This window comes from Mastigoproctus giganteus, chromosome 10, assembly GCF_048544385.1.
Source record: "Mastigoproctus giganteus isolate SK-2022 chromosome 10, ASM4854438v1, whole genome shotgun sequence".
In the NCBI taxonomy this organism is placed as follows: domain Eukaryota; kingdom Metazoa; phylum Arthropoda; class Arachnida; order Uropygi; family Thelyphonidae; genus Mastigoproctus; species Mastigoproctus giganteus.
Window position 1 is genome coordinate 149,335,448 of NC_143584.1, and position 19,458 is coordinate 149,354,905.

A 19,458-nucleotide genomic window follows, 5' to 3' on the forward strand; every position below is an offset into this window, starting at 1 on the left:
AGGCCTCCAGACCTGTACGCAGTACTCAAGGCATGGCCTGACCATTGCCTTATACAGAGGGATAATCACCTCCTTTTTCCTGCTAGCAAAATTCCTATATATCATTGACAAAACCCCATGACTAGCCCTCGCAGCCTGTCTGCATTGCTCAGAAAACTTCATATCTGACTGCACAATTACTCCCAGTCTTTTTCATTTTCTACCACCTTAAGTGTAGTACCACACAGTTGGTACGTTTCTCTGGGGTTACTTCTACCCATATGCAGTACTTTGCATTTGTCAAGGTTAAACTTCAGTTGCCACTCCTTAGCCCATCTGCCCAAATTATCTAGATCCTGTTGCAGTAGCACACTGCCATTACTGCCATTAACAACCCTGCCAACCTTTGTATCATCTGCAAACTTCGACACTAAGCCTGATATACCTTCATCAATATCATTGATAAATATACAAAACAACAGTGGACCCAAAACCGAACCCTGTGGGACTCCACTAATAACATAAGTCCAAGAAGAGCAGCACCCATTGATTACCACCCTCTGTCTTCTCCCACTTAACCATCCTTTTATCCATTGTAGCAACTTACCCTTAATACCATTCTGCTCCAATTTGTACAATAGTCTTCCATGTGCAACAGTGTCAAAAGCTTTCCTGAAATCCAAATATATGATATCAAAATTATTTTTTGCATCCAGTTCCTTTGTAACCACATCATAATATCCTATCAAATTTGTCAGACAAGACTTTCCCTTAACAATCCCATGCTGTGTCTGAATTATTGCTGCAGTCTTGTTTAGATGAACCTGCAATGCATCTTTAACCAGCGACACCATTATTTTACCCGGAACAGAAGTTAAACTAACTGGTCTGTAATTACCCATGTCACCCTTCGATCCCCCTTTGTGAATTGGGGATACATTTGCACATCTCCAGTCCGTGGGAACCTCCCCTGAGTCCAAGGATGCTCTCATAATTATGGCTAAGGGTTTACTTACTTCCTTTGCTGCCTCCTTTAATATAACTGAATAGATCCCATCCACCCCAGGTGCTTTTCTTACGTTTAACTTCAACAGTTTCTCTTCCACTTTGCTCTCAGTTATTACAAAATCATTAAGTACCCTGCTACAATTTGATAATCTTCTGCCATTTTCAAACCTTAATAATTCCTCACGTGTGAATGTAGATGCAAAATACTCATTCAGTTTGTTTGCTATCTGAGCAGGATCATCAACAGTCGAACCATCGATGTCAAGTGGACCAATCAGATTCATCCCCTTCCTTTTAGAGTTTATATAAGTAAAGAAATCCTTGCTGTTTTTCTTAGCATCTTTTGCCAAGGATTTCTCGTAATCTGCCTTCGCCTGCCTAACCTCCTTTGTAACTTGGTTACAGATCAACTTGTAGCTATCATAGGCTTCTGTGTCACATGTTAATTTGTATGCATCCCATGCATTCTTCTTCTCTGTTACGAGTCTCATTAGTTCATTAGATAACCATTTCGGCCTAAACCTTGAACAGTATTTCTTAATAGGTATGAAACTTTTAGTAGCTTCCACGATTAATTCCTTGAATGCTTCCCACTTAGAATTTACTGTCGGTAACATCATCAGTTGATCCCACTGTACAGAATTTAAAAACTGTCGGAGACCACTGTACTCGCCTTTACGGAAGCAAAAACCTTTTCCTTTACCCCTGATGGAAATTAAATCTTTAAGTAAATCCCACGTGAGTACACTGTGATCACTGCCACCTTGTGGTTCTTTTATCTGCAAATTCCTAATACATGAATGATCACTGCTGATAACCAGATCAAGAGTATTACTTTCTCTGGTTGCCTCTCGAACATGCTGCTGCAGAAAACAATCATCCAATAAATCCACAAAAGTCTGACTAGTGTGTGAGTGACCAACCCACAAGTTCCAGTCAATATCTGGGAAGTTGAAATCCCCCATTATAAGACATTCCGATTTACTACCCCACTCTATTTCTCTGTACAATTGTTCATTGTACTCATTCGAGTCATTAGGCCTATAACACACTCCTACTCTTATTTTTGCTTTCGCAGTGCTTATGTCACACCAAACTGACTCAACAGTGCACTGTTCATCTATATCAACTGGATGCACTTCTTTTGATTTTATGTTTTTCTTAATTAACAGCATAACACCTCCTCCCTTTCTATCCTGTCTATCCTTTCTGTACACATTGTACTCCCCAAATTCCAGTTCGGCATTCCTTATATCTGTGTGACACCACGTCTCTGATATCCCAACAGTATCCGCCTTTGATGTCTTGACCAACACTTCAAATTCATCAAATTTATTTACTATACTTCTAGCATTGGTATACATGCAAGCATACACGCTCCTTCTATTCTTTGTTACCCTAACACATCCCATATACCTACCCGTTCCACGATGACCGTCACTCGTCCCTGAAACCCCAACACCCCACGCTCCAGGTCGCTACTTATTCAAATAGAAGTTGTGCAAGAATCAGCTTCACCTCTGCCTACGGCTACTGTTAAACTATTAGTCCTTGAATCCCCCCAAGCTATCAGTTTTCCGACCCACCCAACACTGCCTCAATAGCATCAGCAAATATTCTTGCACCCTTTCTATTTAAGTGTATCCCATCCCTGTAGAAGCAGTCTCTCCTGTTAACAAGTACAGTCCAGGCTGAAACAAATTCTACCCCTTGAGCCTTGCACAATCTTTCCAGGGCCGAATTGATCGACAAGGCTCTCATCATGTACTCCCTCCTATCGTGTCTGGGCAGAATTGCAGACACTTTCAAATTCAACTCTATTTCACGGCTTTTTTTCAACAGTGATCTGTACTTGTTAAGCAGTTCTGCCGGTCTCCTACTCTTGATATCATTAGTGCCAACATGTACAACTATATCACCTTTTGTGCCCTTAAAAGATGATATCTGCTTTACAACGTCATCAACCTTTGCCCCTGGCAGACATACCCTTCCTGAATAAGAAAGTGAAAAAAGGCGGCAAAGAATAGGAGTAAGTTCTGGAGCACAGGTTTTGAGAACAAGTGGGGAAATACCATCAGGACCTGGAGCTTTCTTAGCATCAAGATTCATCAAAATCCTTCTGATATCCTTTTGACGGAAGACCACAGGAGGCATTGAATGGAGCGTGTTGGGAATCATGGGAGGTGTTTTACCAAGATCATTAATACAAGAGCTGGAAGAAAAATGGGATGCTAGCAGGTCAGCTTTATCCTTGGCTGAAGTGACAACAGAACCATCTGATTTGGACAGAGGTGGGAGCAGAGATGGGCAAAAGTTGCGGCCAATAGCTTTGGCAAGAGACCAGAATGCTCGGCTACCATTAGGGCAAGAAGCAAGTTTTCTACTCTTAGCGTGTTCAAACTCTAGTTTGGACTGATTAATAACTGCTTTACAATTGTTGCGAGCTTTGGTTTAAGCAGAAAATGAAACTGAAGAATTAGAAACAAGCCAATTACGATATGCAACATTCTTCTCTTGGACAGCCTTAGCACATTTATTGGAAAACCAAGGTTTAGATAAAGGACGAGATTTTAGAGTGGAGTGTGGAATAAAGGATTCCATTCCTGCAAGAATAATTTCACTGACACGATCTGAGCAAACGTTGACATCAGAAGTTTTGAAACAGTAATCCGACCAAGGAAAAGAAGAAAAGAAGTCTCGCAGGTCATCCCATTTTGCATTCTTGTAATGCCAACAACACGAGGTTGGGAATAGCCATGAGATAAAAGTTCCATTGGAGAAGAGACAATCACCAAGTTGTGATCTGAAGTGCCTAAAGGACCTCTCACTTCGACCGTGTACTTAGAAAGGTTGTTTGTGAGAAAAAGATCAAGCGTATTGGCTGTATGATTAGGATTGTCTGGTATTCTTGTAGGTAAATGAACAATCTGTGCTAGGTCATTAGTAATTGCAAAAGCCTCAGCATCTCGACCCGCTGGGTCAGTGTGACTATAAAATGGAAGCCAGCCGGAGTTGTGAACATTAAAATCACCAAGGAAAATTACCTCACTGTTAGGAAAGTTGGACTGGAGAAAGTAAAGTTGCAAAGAGAGGCAGTCAAAGAGCTCCAAGTGATTAGTGGAGTTGGGAGAACAGTAGAGACAACAGATGAATTTGACACAATAAGGTAGAGAGATTTTAAGCCAGAGAAGATCAAAGAGAGGAGATTCCAATTTCCAAGTTTCTGACAGGGAATATCAGAACAGACATATGCACAAGTACCACCTTTGAGGCGAAAGGAATCATATAGCGAATAATTTGGGCATCTGAGATGAGCAGTAGTTGAATCAACTGATAACTGAGATTCTGTCAGAAAAAGTAAATGGGGTTTGGCAGACTGCAAGTGGAAATGGACATCGCTGAGATTAGAATTGAGACCACGTATATTTGTGAAATGAATTGGAAAGTGCTTGGGAGGTTTATTATACCCTGGAAAATATGCATGGAGCATATTTTCCAGGGTATTACATAAGCATCTGATTCTATTAGTTTTGGTTTTAGTTCTAATACCATTACCATCTGTTTACCTGAATTGGTTTCCAAGTTAGTGGCTTGGAAATTAAAGTGGTCTCATTAATCATAGTGAAAAGTATAAACTTTATTCTCTTTGAGAACTATTTCTGTATCTAGGTGAGCAGCCTGTAGATGACTATCTGAGTGAGGTGCGTTTGATTGAGGGATATGCTTCCTGGGTTAAGTTTTCAAAATTATCACTATTTATTACCAAAACATCATCGATGTACCTGAAGAATATAATGTTGTTTATTTTATTTTCAGATTAGAACCTATATCACTTAGTACTGTGTATGGGTTGAAGGTTGAGAAGATGAAAGAAGATACTTGAATTTCTGTAGATTGTAATTATCAGGAAATACATATGAAAGGAGGGTTTTCCAGAAAATGGAAGTTGAAGGAATAAATGAGTAAGAAGAAAATATAAAATATAAACTGTATGTGTACACACACACACACACACACACACACACACCCTACCTACCTCAGGGCTCATACATGAAAAATGTGCATATATGTATTTACTCCACAAAAGGTTAATGGTTGCACTAAAAATGAAAGATATTAGAACCTATGGTACTTTGAATGGAATGAAGGTTAAAAAGACAGAGAGCCTTGGTGATCTGGACTTGAATTTCTGTAGATTTTTGTAATTTTTAGGATATTTATATGAATGCAGGCAGGTTGTACCAAAAAACAGAAGAACTGGTAATTGAGGAAAAGGAAAAGTTAATTTTTTGGAATTTGTTGAGTTTGGAGTTAAATAATGAATGGATGTTGAGGCACATGTCCTACCTGGCTTTTACAAAAGAGGCAATTACAGATGCAGTTTGGTAGAACAGTGACTATGGACATATCTGTAGGAAAGGCATGCAACAGAGACAACTGAACGTTGATGGCAGTGTTCAAGTGGAGAGAGAGTTTAGAAGAGATGCATTAATTAACCTGACTGCCTCTAAGCAAAGTTTTGGGGCTGCCTAGATGTGGGGCTGTTATTTCATGCTACCATGGAATAACAGCCCCACATCTAGGGAGCCCCAAAACTTTGCTTAGAGGCAGTCAGATTAATTAATTTAGAAAAAAAAATAAGTAATTAGAAGAGCAAAAAAAACTTTTTTTTTTTTTTTTTTAAACCTTTGCAGTCCTGCATTATTTTTACTGTCTGAAGTTTACTGAAATGTTGTTTCTAAAATTTGTCTTTAGGAACTGTCGTTTTCTGACAGAGTTTGCCTATACCAGGAGTTAATGCAATGTAGAATGAAGACAGAATGAATAGGCTGGGCACTGAGTGAATTAGGAATTATGGTAAAAGGGAAAGGTAATGAGGGAAAGAGAGAGCGAATGAGTGTTATGGTGAATGGGAATGAGTCGAAGAGCAAATGTAATTGGCCGAAAGAATACAAAGTTAATAATAACTTACATTACTAACAATATATACTAACAAACATTTACTAACAAAACAAACACTATCACTGCATTCTCCCCTGGGCTGCAAAACTTGCAGTTAGGCCTGCACCACAACTGAAGAATAATAGTAAGTTGAGATGCCCAGAGAGTGCAATGCAGAAAGCAAGAGTCAAACAAATGAAATGAAAGCCAGAAGAATGAATGAGAGTAAGTGTGTGGGAAAAAGAACACAAACCATAAATGTTACAGTTAAGTACACACTAACCATAGTTTTAATCTTTTATATTCTTTCTTACTTATCTTAATTATTATGCATTAGTATTTAAATTTACGTTACACACCATTACATCCCCCCCCGGTGTGTGAGAAAAAGATGAATGAGTGAGTGGGAAAAAAAATAAATATATGTATATACAGAGTCCAGTCACAATATTATGACCATCCCCAATGCAGATATCACACACGCCTAGCGACTCATACAGCGCACATGACAAGTTCACACACCGCAAGCATATAAGGCTTGATGTTCAGCATCCATGAACACAGTAACAGCCTCTGTCATGAGCAAAGCACACGACCTATCAGACCTGGAAAAAGGCATGATCGTTGGCTATCATGCCAGGGCAGTGGTGAAAGTGTATTAAGACTGGACGAATGGGACAGCTTTGACGACCGGTTGTGCCATTTGTGATCCCCACACAGCACTGATCCCAGTGGTGAACGTCAGCTGAAATGGTTGGTCAGGACCGATCAGCATGCTATTGTTGCTCAACTGGCTGTCCAAATGAACTGTGGGGCTACCAGGAATGTCCTCAATATTACAGTGCAATGAATCCTGTTGTGCATTGGGCTCCAGAGCAGACACTTGGTGACAGCACCAATGCTGATGGCCACTCATTGCAACCAACGTCGTCAGTTTGCACAGCAATACCGACACTGAATCCTAGCTGAGTGGCAACGGGTGGACTTCTCCGATGAGTCATGGTTTCTGCTCCACTGAGTGGATGGACAGTGGCATATTAGGCATGAGACCACCGAGAACAGACACCCAGACATGATCGTTGGCAGAAGGCAGGCTGGTGGGAGTGGCGTTATGGTCTGGGGAATGTTTTCATTTCTTGGGTTTGCTGATACCTCTGGAGGGCACCCTGAATGCAAATGGTTACCTATCGATCATCACCGATTAGGTACACACGTACATGTTGGAGTGTTCCCTGGCGGCGATGGTATCTATCAGCAAGACAATGTGCCGTGCCATGTTGCCAGAATTGTTAATGAGTGGTTTGAGGAGCACAATGAAGGCTTCAAGCTAACCCCTTGGCCACCAAATTCCTCGGATCTTAACACAATTGAAAATCTATGGGGCCGCCTCGATCGACATATCAGACGGATGGATCCTCCACCAAGGAAGCTACAGGAACTCCGGAGTGCACTGCAGTCTGCATGGTCACAGATACCTGTAGCAACCTTCCACGGACTTATTGAGTTCCTCCCACGGCAGGCACCTCAGTAACTGCCAGGTGGGCAGGAGCAGCAGTGCGTAGCACACGCTTCTCGATAAACCTGGGTTCAAGCCCGTGACTACCAAATACAGAGGATACGGAAAGATCAGGGAATGACCACCTCATATCCCGGAGCAATATGACCTTAGTTGCTAATGCTCCTGAAAACCAAATAACAAACAAACCTCTCACGGCAGCTGGCTGCAGTGCATGAGGCGAAAGGTGCATATTCTGGATACTAGGTAGGTGGTCATAATAATGTGACTGGACCCTATATATATAACCTAACAGGAAAAAAAAATTATAAAATATAAGAAAAAAGTAAAAAAAATAGAATGCAAGTAGAGTGAGAATGCAGATTATGAATGAAGTAAATGTGTCTCTCTCCCGCCCCCACTGCCAGCTAACATATCCCATACCCAGAGCAGGATGGGCAGTTTGACCATCCTACCGGATTCAACACTTACACAGACCTGACAATGATTACTGATGGAGACATACTGCAGCTCTGCTGCCAACATGCCATTTGGCAATCTGAACTGGATACTCAAACCCAGTTCCCTTTAAAATCCCATCCCCAGGTAGGGGGAGAGGAGACTGGTCCCTGTCTCCTCCCCTCCCTGCCTTCCCCATACTTCATCTGGTGGGCTTGTCCCCACTGACCTCTTTGGGGATGCCTACTCTATCATCCCTGTCCTTCTACCTGTTTCCCCCAGTCTTCAATCTCCCCCCCCCTACTCTAACTAAACCAACCGAGTGTGCTCCTAACAATGCTGCCAAATTCTAATCAACGTCTAAATTCTACCGCTTTCTCATAAATCTCTTTTGACCTTTCCAAATTCTAGTGTTCACCCCCCCCCCCCCTTTTTTTTTTTTAATATATATAGACTTTGCCACTGAAACCCTCAGAAATTAGGTGGTGGGGTCTGTCAGAATACTTAATCTAATTGGTGCTGACCTGCCTCCTCATGGCAAAGTGGGCAACTGTAGGTCCCAATAGGGGCCCAATGGCTAAATGGTCAGAGAAACAACGGCGCCTCTGTAGCCAGGTGGGAAGGAGCAGCAGTGCATAGCACACGCTTCTTGATTAGACCGGGGTTTGAGCCCGTCACTACCAAATACGGAGGATGCGGAAAGGTCAAGGAATGACCACCGCATTTCCCGGAGCAATATGGCCTTAGTTGCTAATGCTCCTAAAAACCAAATAAAACAAAAACAAACAAACAGAGAAACAACACAACACAACAGAACATAACACTACACAAACCACTCTCCACAGACTTTTTAAATCTCTGGCCTCCACAGAGTTCTGTGTCACACATACAAAGAATACAGTGCAGAGATGGGGGGAACTCTTGGTGCTGTCAGACAACTAACACACCTGTACCAGGAGTTTCTTTTAGGTGCACACTGTTCGTCAGCTAAAAGCAAAACTGAAAGCATTTAGCAATACTTTCAGTTTGTTTTTTGTTTTTAGTTTATTTTTGATTTCTAGTCAGTTCTGGTTATGTGCATTTTTCCTCTGTGATTGATTTTAGTTTACCATGTAGGTATTTAACTTCTCTTTTTAAAATGGCCTCAAAAATATCAAGTGATCAGCAAGTGCTAATAATGCTAAAAATATGAAAAGCTATCGGAAAAACTTGTCGACTAAAAACTAAATTGCACGTTATAAAAAGACCCGGGAGAGCACTATATTTACACTAAATTTAGTGGTTTTGAGCAATCTGAAAATTAACATCACAAGCTGTTATTGTAAATAATGTCAATGCAGTATAAGGTTCCATAATTTTAAAGTAAGTTTTCTTGCATTTTCTTGGTCAACATACTAAAACATATGTACAACACCAGGCCCCCCCACTCTGCTGGCTTACTGTCACCATTTGATGTTAGCTATTTAAGCTAAACGTACATTTCTTGATGTGTATTGATCATCTCATAAATCATTGATAATGTTTCATAGCTCACTTTTTCCATCACTTAAATAGTTTTTGGATATACAATTTTAGAATGTTAAAAATAATGACCATGGAAAAAAATTAAGTTTAAGATTCTTCCCCTAGAAGTTTTTTCTTCACGAAGGCTAAAATTGTCTAAATATATTTTTAAAAAAGAAATGGTCTGTGCCATTTAATAGTAAGTCTTAATATGAACAAAAGGAATTGAGGAGTAATATATATATATTATATATATACACACACCTGTATTACAGTTAATTCCCCTTGTGGCTGTGTGTAAGATTGTTGTGTAATGAAGGGAAAAATTTTTTGATAATATGATTAATGTAGAATTGTCTTGCTAACACTATAAATTCAAGTGGCAGACATATAGTGCATAGACAGCACAGGTATATTGAAACAGATTTGACACAAGGGCTTATTATGGATTTTTTTTTATTCTTTTCACATGTTGTCCAGTTAACGATGGCTGTATACCACCACATCTAGTCTGAAAAGATGTACACACTGAACTGAATGAAAGCAGTTTGCCAGTTTCTTGGAAGACCATTGGGCTGATCTGAATGCTTTTATTGTGGTTAATCTTTGTGATGGACTGAGTGATTGACTATGACATTGTGGCAACAACCGTGCTGTACTGTTGTTCTTCATCAATACTCCATGGCATGAAGTTATGTTGTAAAGGAAGTCACCTGCCACTCATCTTTCATAATCCCCTGGCATTGTCTGCCGTGAAGGGAATTTGTCACTTACCAATGTACACCTATATTTTAAATTTGGTAGGACAAATAAAGATTTATTTATGTATATGTGTTTTATACCATAATTTTTATAAAGGTTTAAATGTTTCTGCTACATTTGATATAATTGTTATATTAGAGGAATTGTACCTTAAAATCAGCTAGAAATAATGATCATTATTTCCAGTATAATTACCGGTTATTATTCTTTTCACATATTTCCTACGGATTAATCTCCCTCACTTAATGCAGATTTGCTTAGCACTCTGTTTTTATGGCCCCAATTAGATGCACTAAGATTTGAAAGAAATTGGTAAATGGGTTGAGGAAAAGTGACACTGATTATTTTTTTTATATATTTTTTTATTTTTATATTATTATTCTTCAATTTTTATTTTTGGCTGATCTATATAAATTTGCTTCCTTGCATCATTTTGCTAGTACTAATACTAATTAATCTGAATATTCATGATGTATTGATATCAGTAAGGTTTGGGGGGGGGGGGAGGAATAGATTGAGGAAAATTCATGAGATTTTGTCAGTAAGCCACAAGTGTGCTTGTGGCTTACTGACAAATTTTTTGTTAGCCAGCCTGAAAAAAATATTTTAAAGCTCCTTGAAATGTAAAGAATATTGGACCCCACTGATATCATGCCATAAAGATCATATTTAGAGCTTTACTATAGTAAAAAAACTTGGTTTTCACTACTTCAAGCCTCCATTAAGCAAAGTGGTATTTTATGGTTTATGAGACCACCTATTGCTAGGTGGTAGACCCCCCCACCCCTAGTAATGACTAGTGATACAAACAGTTGGCTATTTTTCTGTTTAGTGTAGATTCCACACATCAACCCTGACTTACATTGATTCACACCTATTTCATAATCTTCAGTACAACAGGCACAGTAATTTAGATCTTGCTGTATGTAGAGATACACCCAAGGATACTTTTTGATGGCTCAAGCAGAGGATTTGGTTGTTACAGAAATGATTGGATTTTGTCATAATTTGTTCCCACCTACGCCGACTGGGCTAGCCGGGTGGGTAAAGTGCCTGCCTGGCAACCCAAAGGTCGCGGGTTCGAATCCTGCCTCGGGCGTGGATCAAAGTACTGCAAACCTTGGGAGGTGCATTATGGCCACAGAAGCCGATGCACCAACAACTACCAAAAAAAAAAAAAAAAAGTTCCCACCTACTCAAGTGGGACCAGAATCAGCTCCATCACTGTTTTTGACTCCAAGCAGCATCTTTTCTGTCATCCATGGATGACAGAAAAGCCTCAGGGGCCAAGACAAAATCTTCTTACAATAAACTCAGTACCAGGTTAATCCCCAAGTTGTGTTTTTACAGATTTATATTATATATATATATATATATATATTTTTTATTTTTTATTATTATTATTATTATTTTTTTATAAACTCCTCATCATATTCTTTATCCCTTTTTCCTTTGAGTCTAGACTACTGATTGCTTGTTTGCCTTGTGAGCAATAGTTTCAAATTACAGACAAAAAAATATGAATTTTTGTGGTTCTGGCCTAGTTTTTTAATCTAGTGAGTGACATAAAATGCCTTCCATAAAAGAACAGCTTAAATTCTTAGAATTATGGTTATATAATAATAAAAAAGGGACAAGTGTATGTAAATCATGAAATATAATTTAATTAATTTCTAACATAAGAAAATGTAATAATTGTAATACTATATATACTTACATTTTTTTTAGCCAAATCCATACCAAGTCTCTTTTCACCTACCTCTACACCGCTACTTTTCCACATTCTTATGTCAAGCTGTGAAGCACCAAGAAGCTGAGTTAACAAAACTTCTGCCACGTACAGAAATGCTGCAAATGATGATGATGCATCCCCTTCAGGCTCAGGTATGACTTTGTGTTCACATATAGTCACACATTCATACTTTCTGTAATACATATATAAGTTTGACATTTTAATGAGCAACATTAAATTGAAATTCTGCTAATTTTAATGCTGTATTACGATGCAGTTTTAATTTATCATGCTATATAAAGCAATAAGTGATATAATATTTATATAATAATATATGGAGCATGATTTCCATTTAAATTCAGTAAATAACACTACTTTATTTGCCAGTTATGCAGCGACAGTATATTACACTATCAAGTTTACATTATACAGTAGAACTTCAATTGTCCATCACCCTATTTACCGTCAGTCTCTATTAACTGTCATTTAACTCCACTACGCCATAATGCATTGTGATATTGGCACCATGTGTCACTCAGTCTTTGCATACAACTCACTGTATACGGTTGTGCTTTAACCTCTTCTTTCATATTTTAATAATTTTTATTTAGTAAACCCATTGAAATGACAGAGACGAGTTGTGTTGGGATTATCACAAAAAATTGAAATAATCAATCATCTAAGAAAAGGTTGTTGTTATTTGGTTTTTAGGAGCATTAGCAACTAAGGCCATATTGCTCCGGGATATGCGGTGGTCATTCCCTGACCTTTCCGCATCCTCCGTATTTGGTGGTGACGGGCTCGAACCCCGGTCTAATCAAGAAGCGTGTACTACGCATTGCTGCTCCTTCCCACCTGGCTCTACAGAGGCGCCTCTAAGAAAAGGTGATAGTACTACAAGTATGACATCGGTTTATGGAATAGGAAGAAAACAGTAAATGATATAAAGCTTGATGCAAACAAAATCGAAAACCACATGTCGAAAATGGAAACCACTGACGGTAAGGTTAAAAGTCATAAAACAATGAAGCTTGCTAAAAATGAACAATTGGATACTGCAATGTTTCAATGGTTTGTTCAAAAATGTAGCCAAGGAATTCCATTGTCAGGACCTATAATAATCGAAAAAGCCATTGACATCAATAAAAAAACTATGTGGAGCTCCTTCATTCAAGGCTACCATTGGATGGTTGGACAAATTTAAGTTTCGGCATGGTATTCGACAGTTGTCTATCCAGAAGCTAAGTGCAGATAATGCAGCAATTTCTGTTTATCATGAAAAACTACAGAAGGAAATAGCTGATCGAAGTTTGGTTAAAGACCAGATATGCAACTCTGATGAGACTGGCCTTAATTGGAAGGCACTACCTCAAAAGACACTGTCCTCAATGACTGAACATGTGGCACTGGGATATAAGATGCAAAAAGATTGCATCACTATAATGGTATGTTCTAATGCCAGCAGTAGTCATAAATTGCCTTTGGTTGTTATAGAAAAACCAAAAAAGCCTAGATCATTTAAAAATATTAATTTAAATGCTTTGCCAGTTAAATATTTCTCACAAAACAACGTGTGGATGAGCCAAGATATATTTCGTGATTGGTTTCATAAAATATTTGTACCATGTGTAAGATCACATTTGACATAAAAAGGTTTACCACAATATGCAATGCTATTGATGGACAATGCACCTACTCATTCTATACACGTATGTGATTTAAAAAGTAATGATGGCAAAATATCATGCCACTTTCTGCCAGCAAACACAACATCTCTCATTCAACTGATGGACCAAGGCATGATTGAGAGTATGAAACATTGTTATTTCAAAATATTCATTCAAAAACTTGTTTCGGCAGAAAATAAATTAGATTAGATAGAGTTTTGGAAAAGCTACACTATAAAAGATGCAATTTTCAATGTTGCTGATGCCTGGAATGATGTTCCAGTTCAAACAATACAAAGAAGCTGGAATAAGTTGTGGCCAGAAATATATTCAACTGATACAGAAATCATTCCAAAAGAAACTGAAACTTTGCAGCTATATATGAATGTTTCTGGTTTTGAATATATTTCGATGGAGGAAGTAAATGATTGGCTGGATATAGACAAAATGGATGTCGGAATTGGAATTTTAGACAATGATGAAATTGCGCAAAGAGTGATGGCAATTTTGGATGATTCTGAAACGGAAGAAAAAGCTGCTGCTGATGGAACAACAAACATAATTAGCCACTGTGAAACAAACTATGTTGTAAAAGTGCATTGAGTGGTTTGAGGTACAAGAAGAAGCAGATGCTACACAAGTGTTACTTTTGCGTAAAATTGGTAACATTGCCTCCCAAAAGGCTCGAGGGTTACTGAAACAAAAAAAATTGACTTTTTTAGCAAAGAAATTTAATTATCTAATATTGTTTTCATTTAAATTTCTTTAATGACATTAGAACAAAGTTGTATGTATGTAATATTGTTTTCTTTTAAATTTTTTTATGACGTTACTAGACGTCATAAAAATTTTTTTTTGATGTAAGTCAAAATATTAAAAATAGGTATGTATATAGATATCCGTACTATGCTCTTTTTGATGACCCAGTAAAATATAAATAATAATTAAAGTTTAGTTATATTTCATTAGGTTATGTATTATGTAATAAAATAAACAAGTTAGATGACCTAGTCTATTGTAGGTATAATGTACATATTCTATTATCCGTCTATTCAATTATCCGTCACGGTCTTGTACCGTGCCCTGGCAGATGATTGAAGTTCTACTACATACATTTCATTATAGCTTTACATTTGTAAAGTTATATGTTAATCTAATTACCCCAACCTATCTGATCCAAACGTTTGAAATACCCACAAGCTACTTGTTTACCACAATTAAAAACCTGCAATTCCATTACTATGCACTACACTATTTACACGATACTATATTCTTATCAAATGACCAATACAAAAGCTTTATGTATTGGATTATAAAGTTAAGTTATTAAAATATGTGTGTGTTGCTGTAAATCAGTGGTTTTCAACCAGGATGCCGTGGCACATTAGGATGCCGCAACAACATTCCAGGGGCGCCACGTAATTTGGGTTTAAGTTACTTAAACTATTTTTTTATTTTTTATTTTTTATTTATTTATATATTTATTTCATTATTAAAAAGGTGTACAGTATCTTTTTAATTTTGTGGTGATCTATAATTGATGTTTATGTAGTACCTTTATATAAAGAATAAAATTATTATTTATATATATATATATATATATATATATATATATATATATATATAATTTGTATTATGAATTGTAATTTTGTTTATAGTTATATTATTGTAATAACTATCGTATAATATTTTTTTTAATATTAGATATATATGCAGAGAAAATCTGATCTAACAGGTAGAAAATTGAGGTGCTACAAAATAAAATAAATTACTTAGGGGTGCCATTACTAAAAACGGTCGAAAACCACTGCTGGAAATTATAGTTTATAAGCCTCTTCTAATACTGATAACACTGCTACAAAACTACTTAGAAACCTCCAAATATTGCTTATATGAACACTAAAACAGTGGTGGCAGAAGTCAGCTGTCTTGTGAAAAGAATAATTTACACTGAAAACTTCAGTTGCCAGAATTGACCAGATGTACATCTTATGTTAAACTATATTTCATCTTATCTATCTCAGTGTTAACAGTTTTCATTGTGTTCACCAGTATATCATTTCATTTGGAGCAGAAATTTATTGAAATACATAAATCATTTATAGTATGAACCAGAGCTGTAATGCTCAGTACATTCTACGTTGATATCAATATTTGTAAAAGAATAAGAGAAGTTTACCTCAATATGATATGTAGAACACTTCTGTATGATACTCTCCAGAAATTAAAACGAAACCAATTAAAAAAATTTAAATTCTTACATTACAGTAAAAAATAATTAAAAATCAATTTAACACAATTAAAAATTAAGTAAAAAATTAATTAAAAGAATTTAACGACAAAAATTGCAAAACAATTTTCCTTCCTGAAGCTGACAACACTTTTCGACCGTATGTTGTGATCACAGCAATGAAAATCACCGAATAGGGGTGAGCATCAAACTTAAATAGGGATAATTTGTCTTCGTGCAGGCGTGTAAAAGACCACGAATCAGAGATTAGATATAGCTGGCAAACATTAAATTACATGAATTCCCATGTAATTTAATTTTGACAGTTTCTGCAGTTAATAGTGTCGTATAATTACATTGGACGATAAGTATTTTGGCCTTGTTAAATGAAAAAGTGTGTTTTTTGTTAACGGCATGAAAAGCTAATGCTGACGCTGCTGAACGAGAAGCACGAAGTGAGGCCGCGTGTTAATTAACACGAATATTTTTTACTGTAATGTAAGATTTTCGATTTTTTAATTAGTTTCGTTTTAATTTCTGGAGAGTATCATGCGAAAGTATTCTATGTATCATATTGAGGTAAACTTCTCTTATTCTTTTACAAATAAATTATTTATGTAATAAATAACTTTTCTTGAATAGGTAGCATTTTATGAAATCGTAAATGGTAAATGGGTCCGAAATGGCCTGCAGATCAAAGGACAAGCCATGACCTATATACAGTGCCATTTCTGCAACTCAATGGTTGATGCTGACCTCTTTTTGCTTCAGTTGTGTGCAGCCCATTTAGATCCTGATTGGTTTCTTAGAACAGTTATGGAAAGGTAAAGTAGTCATTTCCGTTTTCTAAAATAACAGCAATTTTTAATGTTTCTAAAATTAATCTTTATAAAAGTTAAGTAGTTAGCAAGTTTCTTGAATCAGGATTTATTGTAAAAGTTAAAAAAACAGTATATTAAAATGTTCTTAATAAACATTTATAGTATCTACATTTATAAACATAAATGTAGATATTATAATATTTACTATTATAAACGTAAGTAGTATCTGCACTTAGATCAGCTAAAGAAATGTTTACCGAACTGCTCTCACTATGTATTTGAAGTGGAAGAGGAAGAATATAGCAGAGTAGAGCTATATGCACAGTGTATAGCTGTCTATAGTGTAGTGTTTTTGAAGTGCAAAAAAAAAAAATGTTCACAAGCTTATATAGCATCAGCTTAAAAAAAAAAAAAAACCCCTTACCAATTCACCCATCCAGTCACTCCAAATGTTTGTCTAGTTCAGCCTTAAATTTATTTAAGCTATCAACTTCCACAACAACAGATGGAAGTCTGTTCCAGCAATCAACTACCTGCTGGCTAAAGGCAAACTTCCGCACATCCTATTCTACAACTGTCTTTCCTCAGTTTGAATCAATGCCCCCTCAGGTTCTTAATCTGAGCAAACGGAAGTATTCCATCAGCATTGAGTCTGCTCAAACCATTCAAGGCCTTATACACCTCGATCAGATCACCTTGCAGGTGCCTAGTCTCCAGATGCTGCAACTAGCAGAACTTAAGCCTTTCTTTGTAAGTGCACCCCTTTGTTCCTCTCACCAATCTTGTTGCCCCTCTCTGTACTCATTCTAGCAACTCAACATCCTTCCTAAACTGAGGCCTCCAGACCTGTATACAGTACTCGAGGTATGGCCTGACCATTGCCTTATACAAAGTGATAATCCCCTCCTTGTCTCTGCCAGCAAAATTCCTATATATCATTGACAAAACTCTATGACCTGCTCTGGCAGCCCATCTGCACTGCTCAGAGAACTTCATATCTGACTGCACAATTACCCCCAGGACTTTTTCATTCTCCACCTCCCTGAGTGTAGTACCACACATTTCTCTTGGGTTACTGCTACCCGTATGGAGTACTTTGCATTTGTCAGTGTTAAACTTCAGTTGCCAATTCTCAGCCTATCTGCCTAATTTTTCTAGATCTTGTTGCAGTAGCATACTGTCTTTACTGTCATTAACAACACTGCCAACCTTTGTATCATCTGCAAACTTGGACATTAAGCTTATATACCATCATTGATAAATACACAAAACAACAATAGGCCTAGCACCAAACCCCGTGGGACTCCGCTAATAACATTAGTCTACGTAGAGCAGTGTCCATTTATTACCACTCTGCAGTCTCCCACTCAACCATCCCTTTATCCATTGCAGTAACTTACCCTTCATGCCATACTGCTCCAATTTGTACAGCAGTCTTCCATATGCAACAGTATCAAAAGCTTTTCTGAAATCCAAGTATATGATATCAAAATTATTTTTTGCATCCAGTTCCTTTGTGACCACATCATAATATCCATTCAAATCAGTCAGACAAGACCTCCCCTTAACAAACCCATGCTGTGTCTGAGCTTTTACTGCTGTCTTGTCTAGGTGATCCTGTATCACCTCTTTAACCAGTGACTCCATTATTTTCCTCAGAACAGAAGTTAAACTAACAGGTCTATAATTATTTGTGTCACCCTTTGAACTCCCTTTGTGAATTGGGGATACATTTGCACATCTAAAGTCCATAGGGGCCTCCCTTGACTAAGGATGCTCTCATAATTATGGCTAAGGGTTTGCTTACTTCCCTTGCTGTCTCCTTCATTATAACTGGATAGATTCCATTTGCTCCATGTCCCTTTTTTATGTTTAACTTCAACAATTTCTCCTCCACTTTGCTTTCACTTTTTACAAAATCACTTAGTTCCCTGTTAGAGGTTGATAAACTTCTGGCATTCCCCTCCTTGAATAACTCCTCATATGTGAATGTAGATGTAAAATACTCATTCAGTTTATCAGCCACTTGAGCATGATCATCAATAGTCAAACCATCTATGTTAAGTGGACCAATCTGATTCATCCCCTTCCTTCTAGAGTTTTCATAAGTAAAGATCTCTTTGCTGTTTTTCTTTGCATCCTTTGCCAAAGATTTGTCGTAATCTGCCTTCGCCTGCCTAACTTCCTTTGTGACTTGATTACAGACCAGCTTATATCTGCCATAGGCTTCTGCGTTGCCTGATAATTTTTATGCATCCTGTGCATTTTCTTCTCTGCCACGAGCCTCATTAATTCATCTGACATCCATTTAGGCCTGAACCTTGAACAGTATTTCTTAGTTGGTATGAAAAGCCTAGTAGCCTCCAAGATTGTCTGAATGCTTTCCATTTAGAATTCACCATTGGTAACTTCATCAGTTGATACCACTGTATAGAATTTAAAAATTATCTGAGACCACTGTAGTCATCTTTATGAAAACAAAAACCCTTCCCTTTAGCTTTGATGGTAGTTCATTTTTAAGTAAATCCCACATCAGTACACTGTGATCACTATTACCTAGTGGTTTCTTTATCTGCAAATTCTTAATGCATGAATAATCACTGCTGATAATCAGATGAAGTGTATTACTCCCTCTGGTTGCCCCTCAAACATGTTGCTGTAGAAAACAATCCTCCAATAAATCCACAAAAGTCTTGCTAATGTGTGAGTGACCAATCCACAAGTTCCAATCATATCTGGAAAGTGAAAATCATTAGCATTAGTATTAGTAGAGGCATTTGATGCAAGAAAGCAAACTTATGCAGCATCAGCCAAAAAAAAAAAAAAAAATAATAAATAAATAAAAAATAACCACTTCCACT

General features: G+C 37.4%; 1 protein-coding gene across 2 annotated transcripts in view; it reads left to right on the top strand.

Moving 5' to 3' along the window:
• The window catches only part of Ubr3 (Ubr3 ubiquitin ligase), a 452,715-nt gene that overhangs the window by 150,851 nt on the left and 282,406 nt on the right, over nt 1-19,458 (top strand). For both annotated transcript variants that reach the window (XM_090383419.1, XM_090383420.1), the window contains exons 11-12: nt 11,876-12,031; nt 16,419-16,600. In XM_090383419.1, the coding sequence (XP_090239545.1) occupies nt 11,876-12,031; nt 16,419-16,600 (338 nt within the window). The remainder of the gene's footprint in view (nt 1-11,875; nt 12,032-16,418; nt 16,601-19,458) is intronic.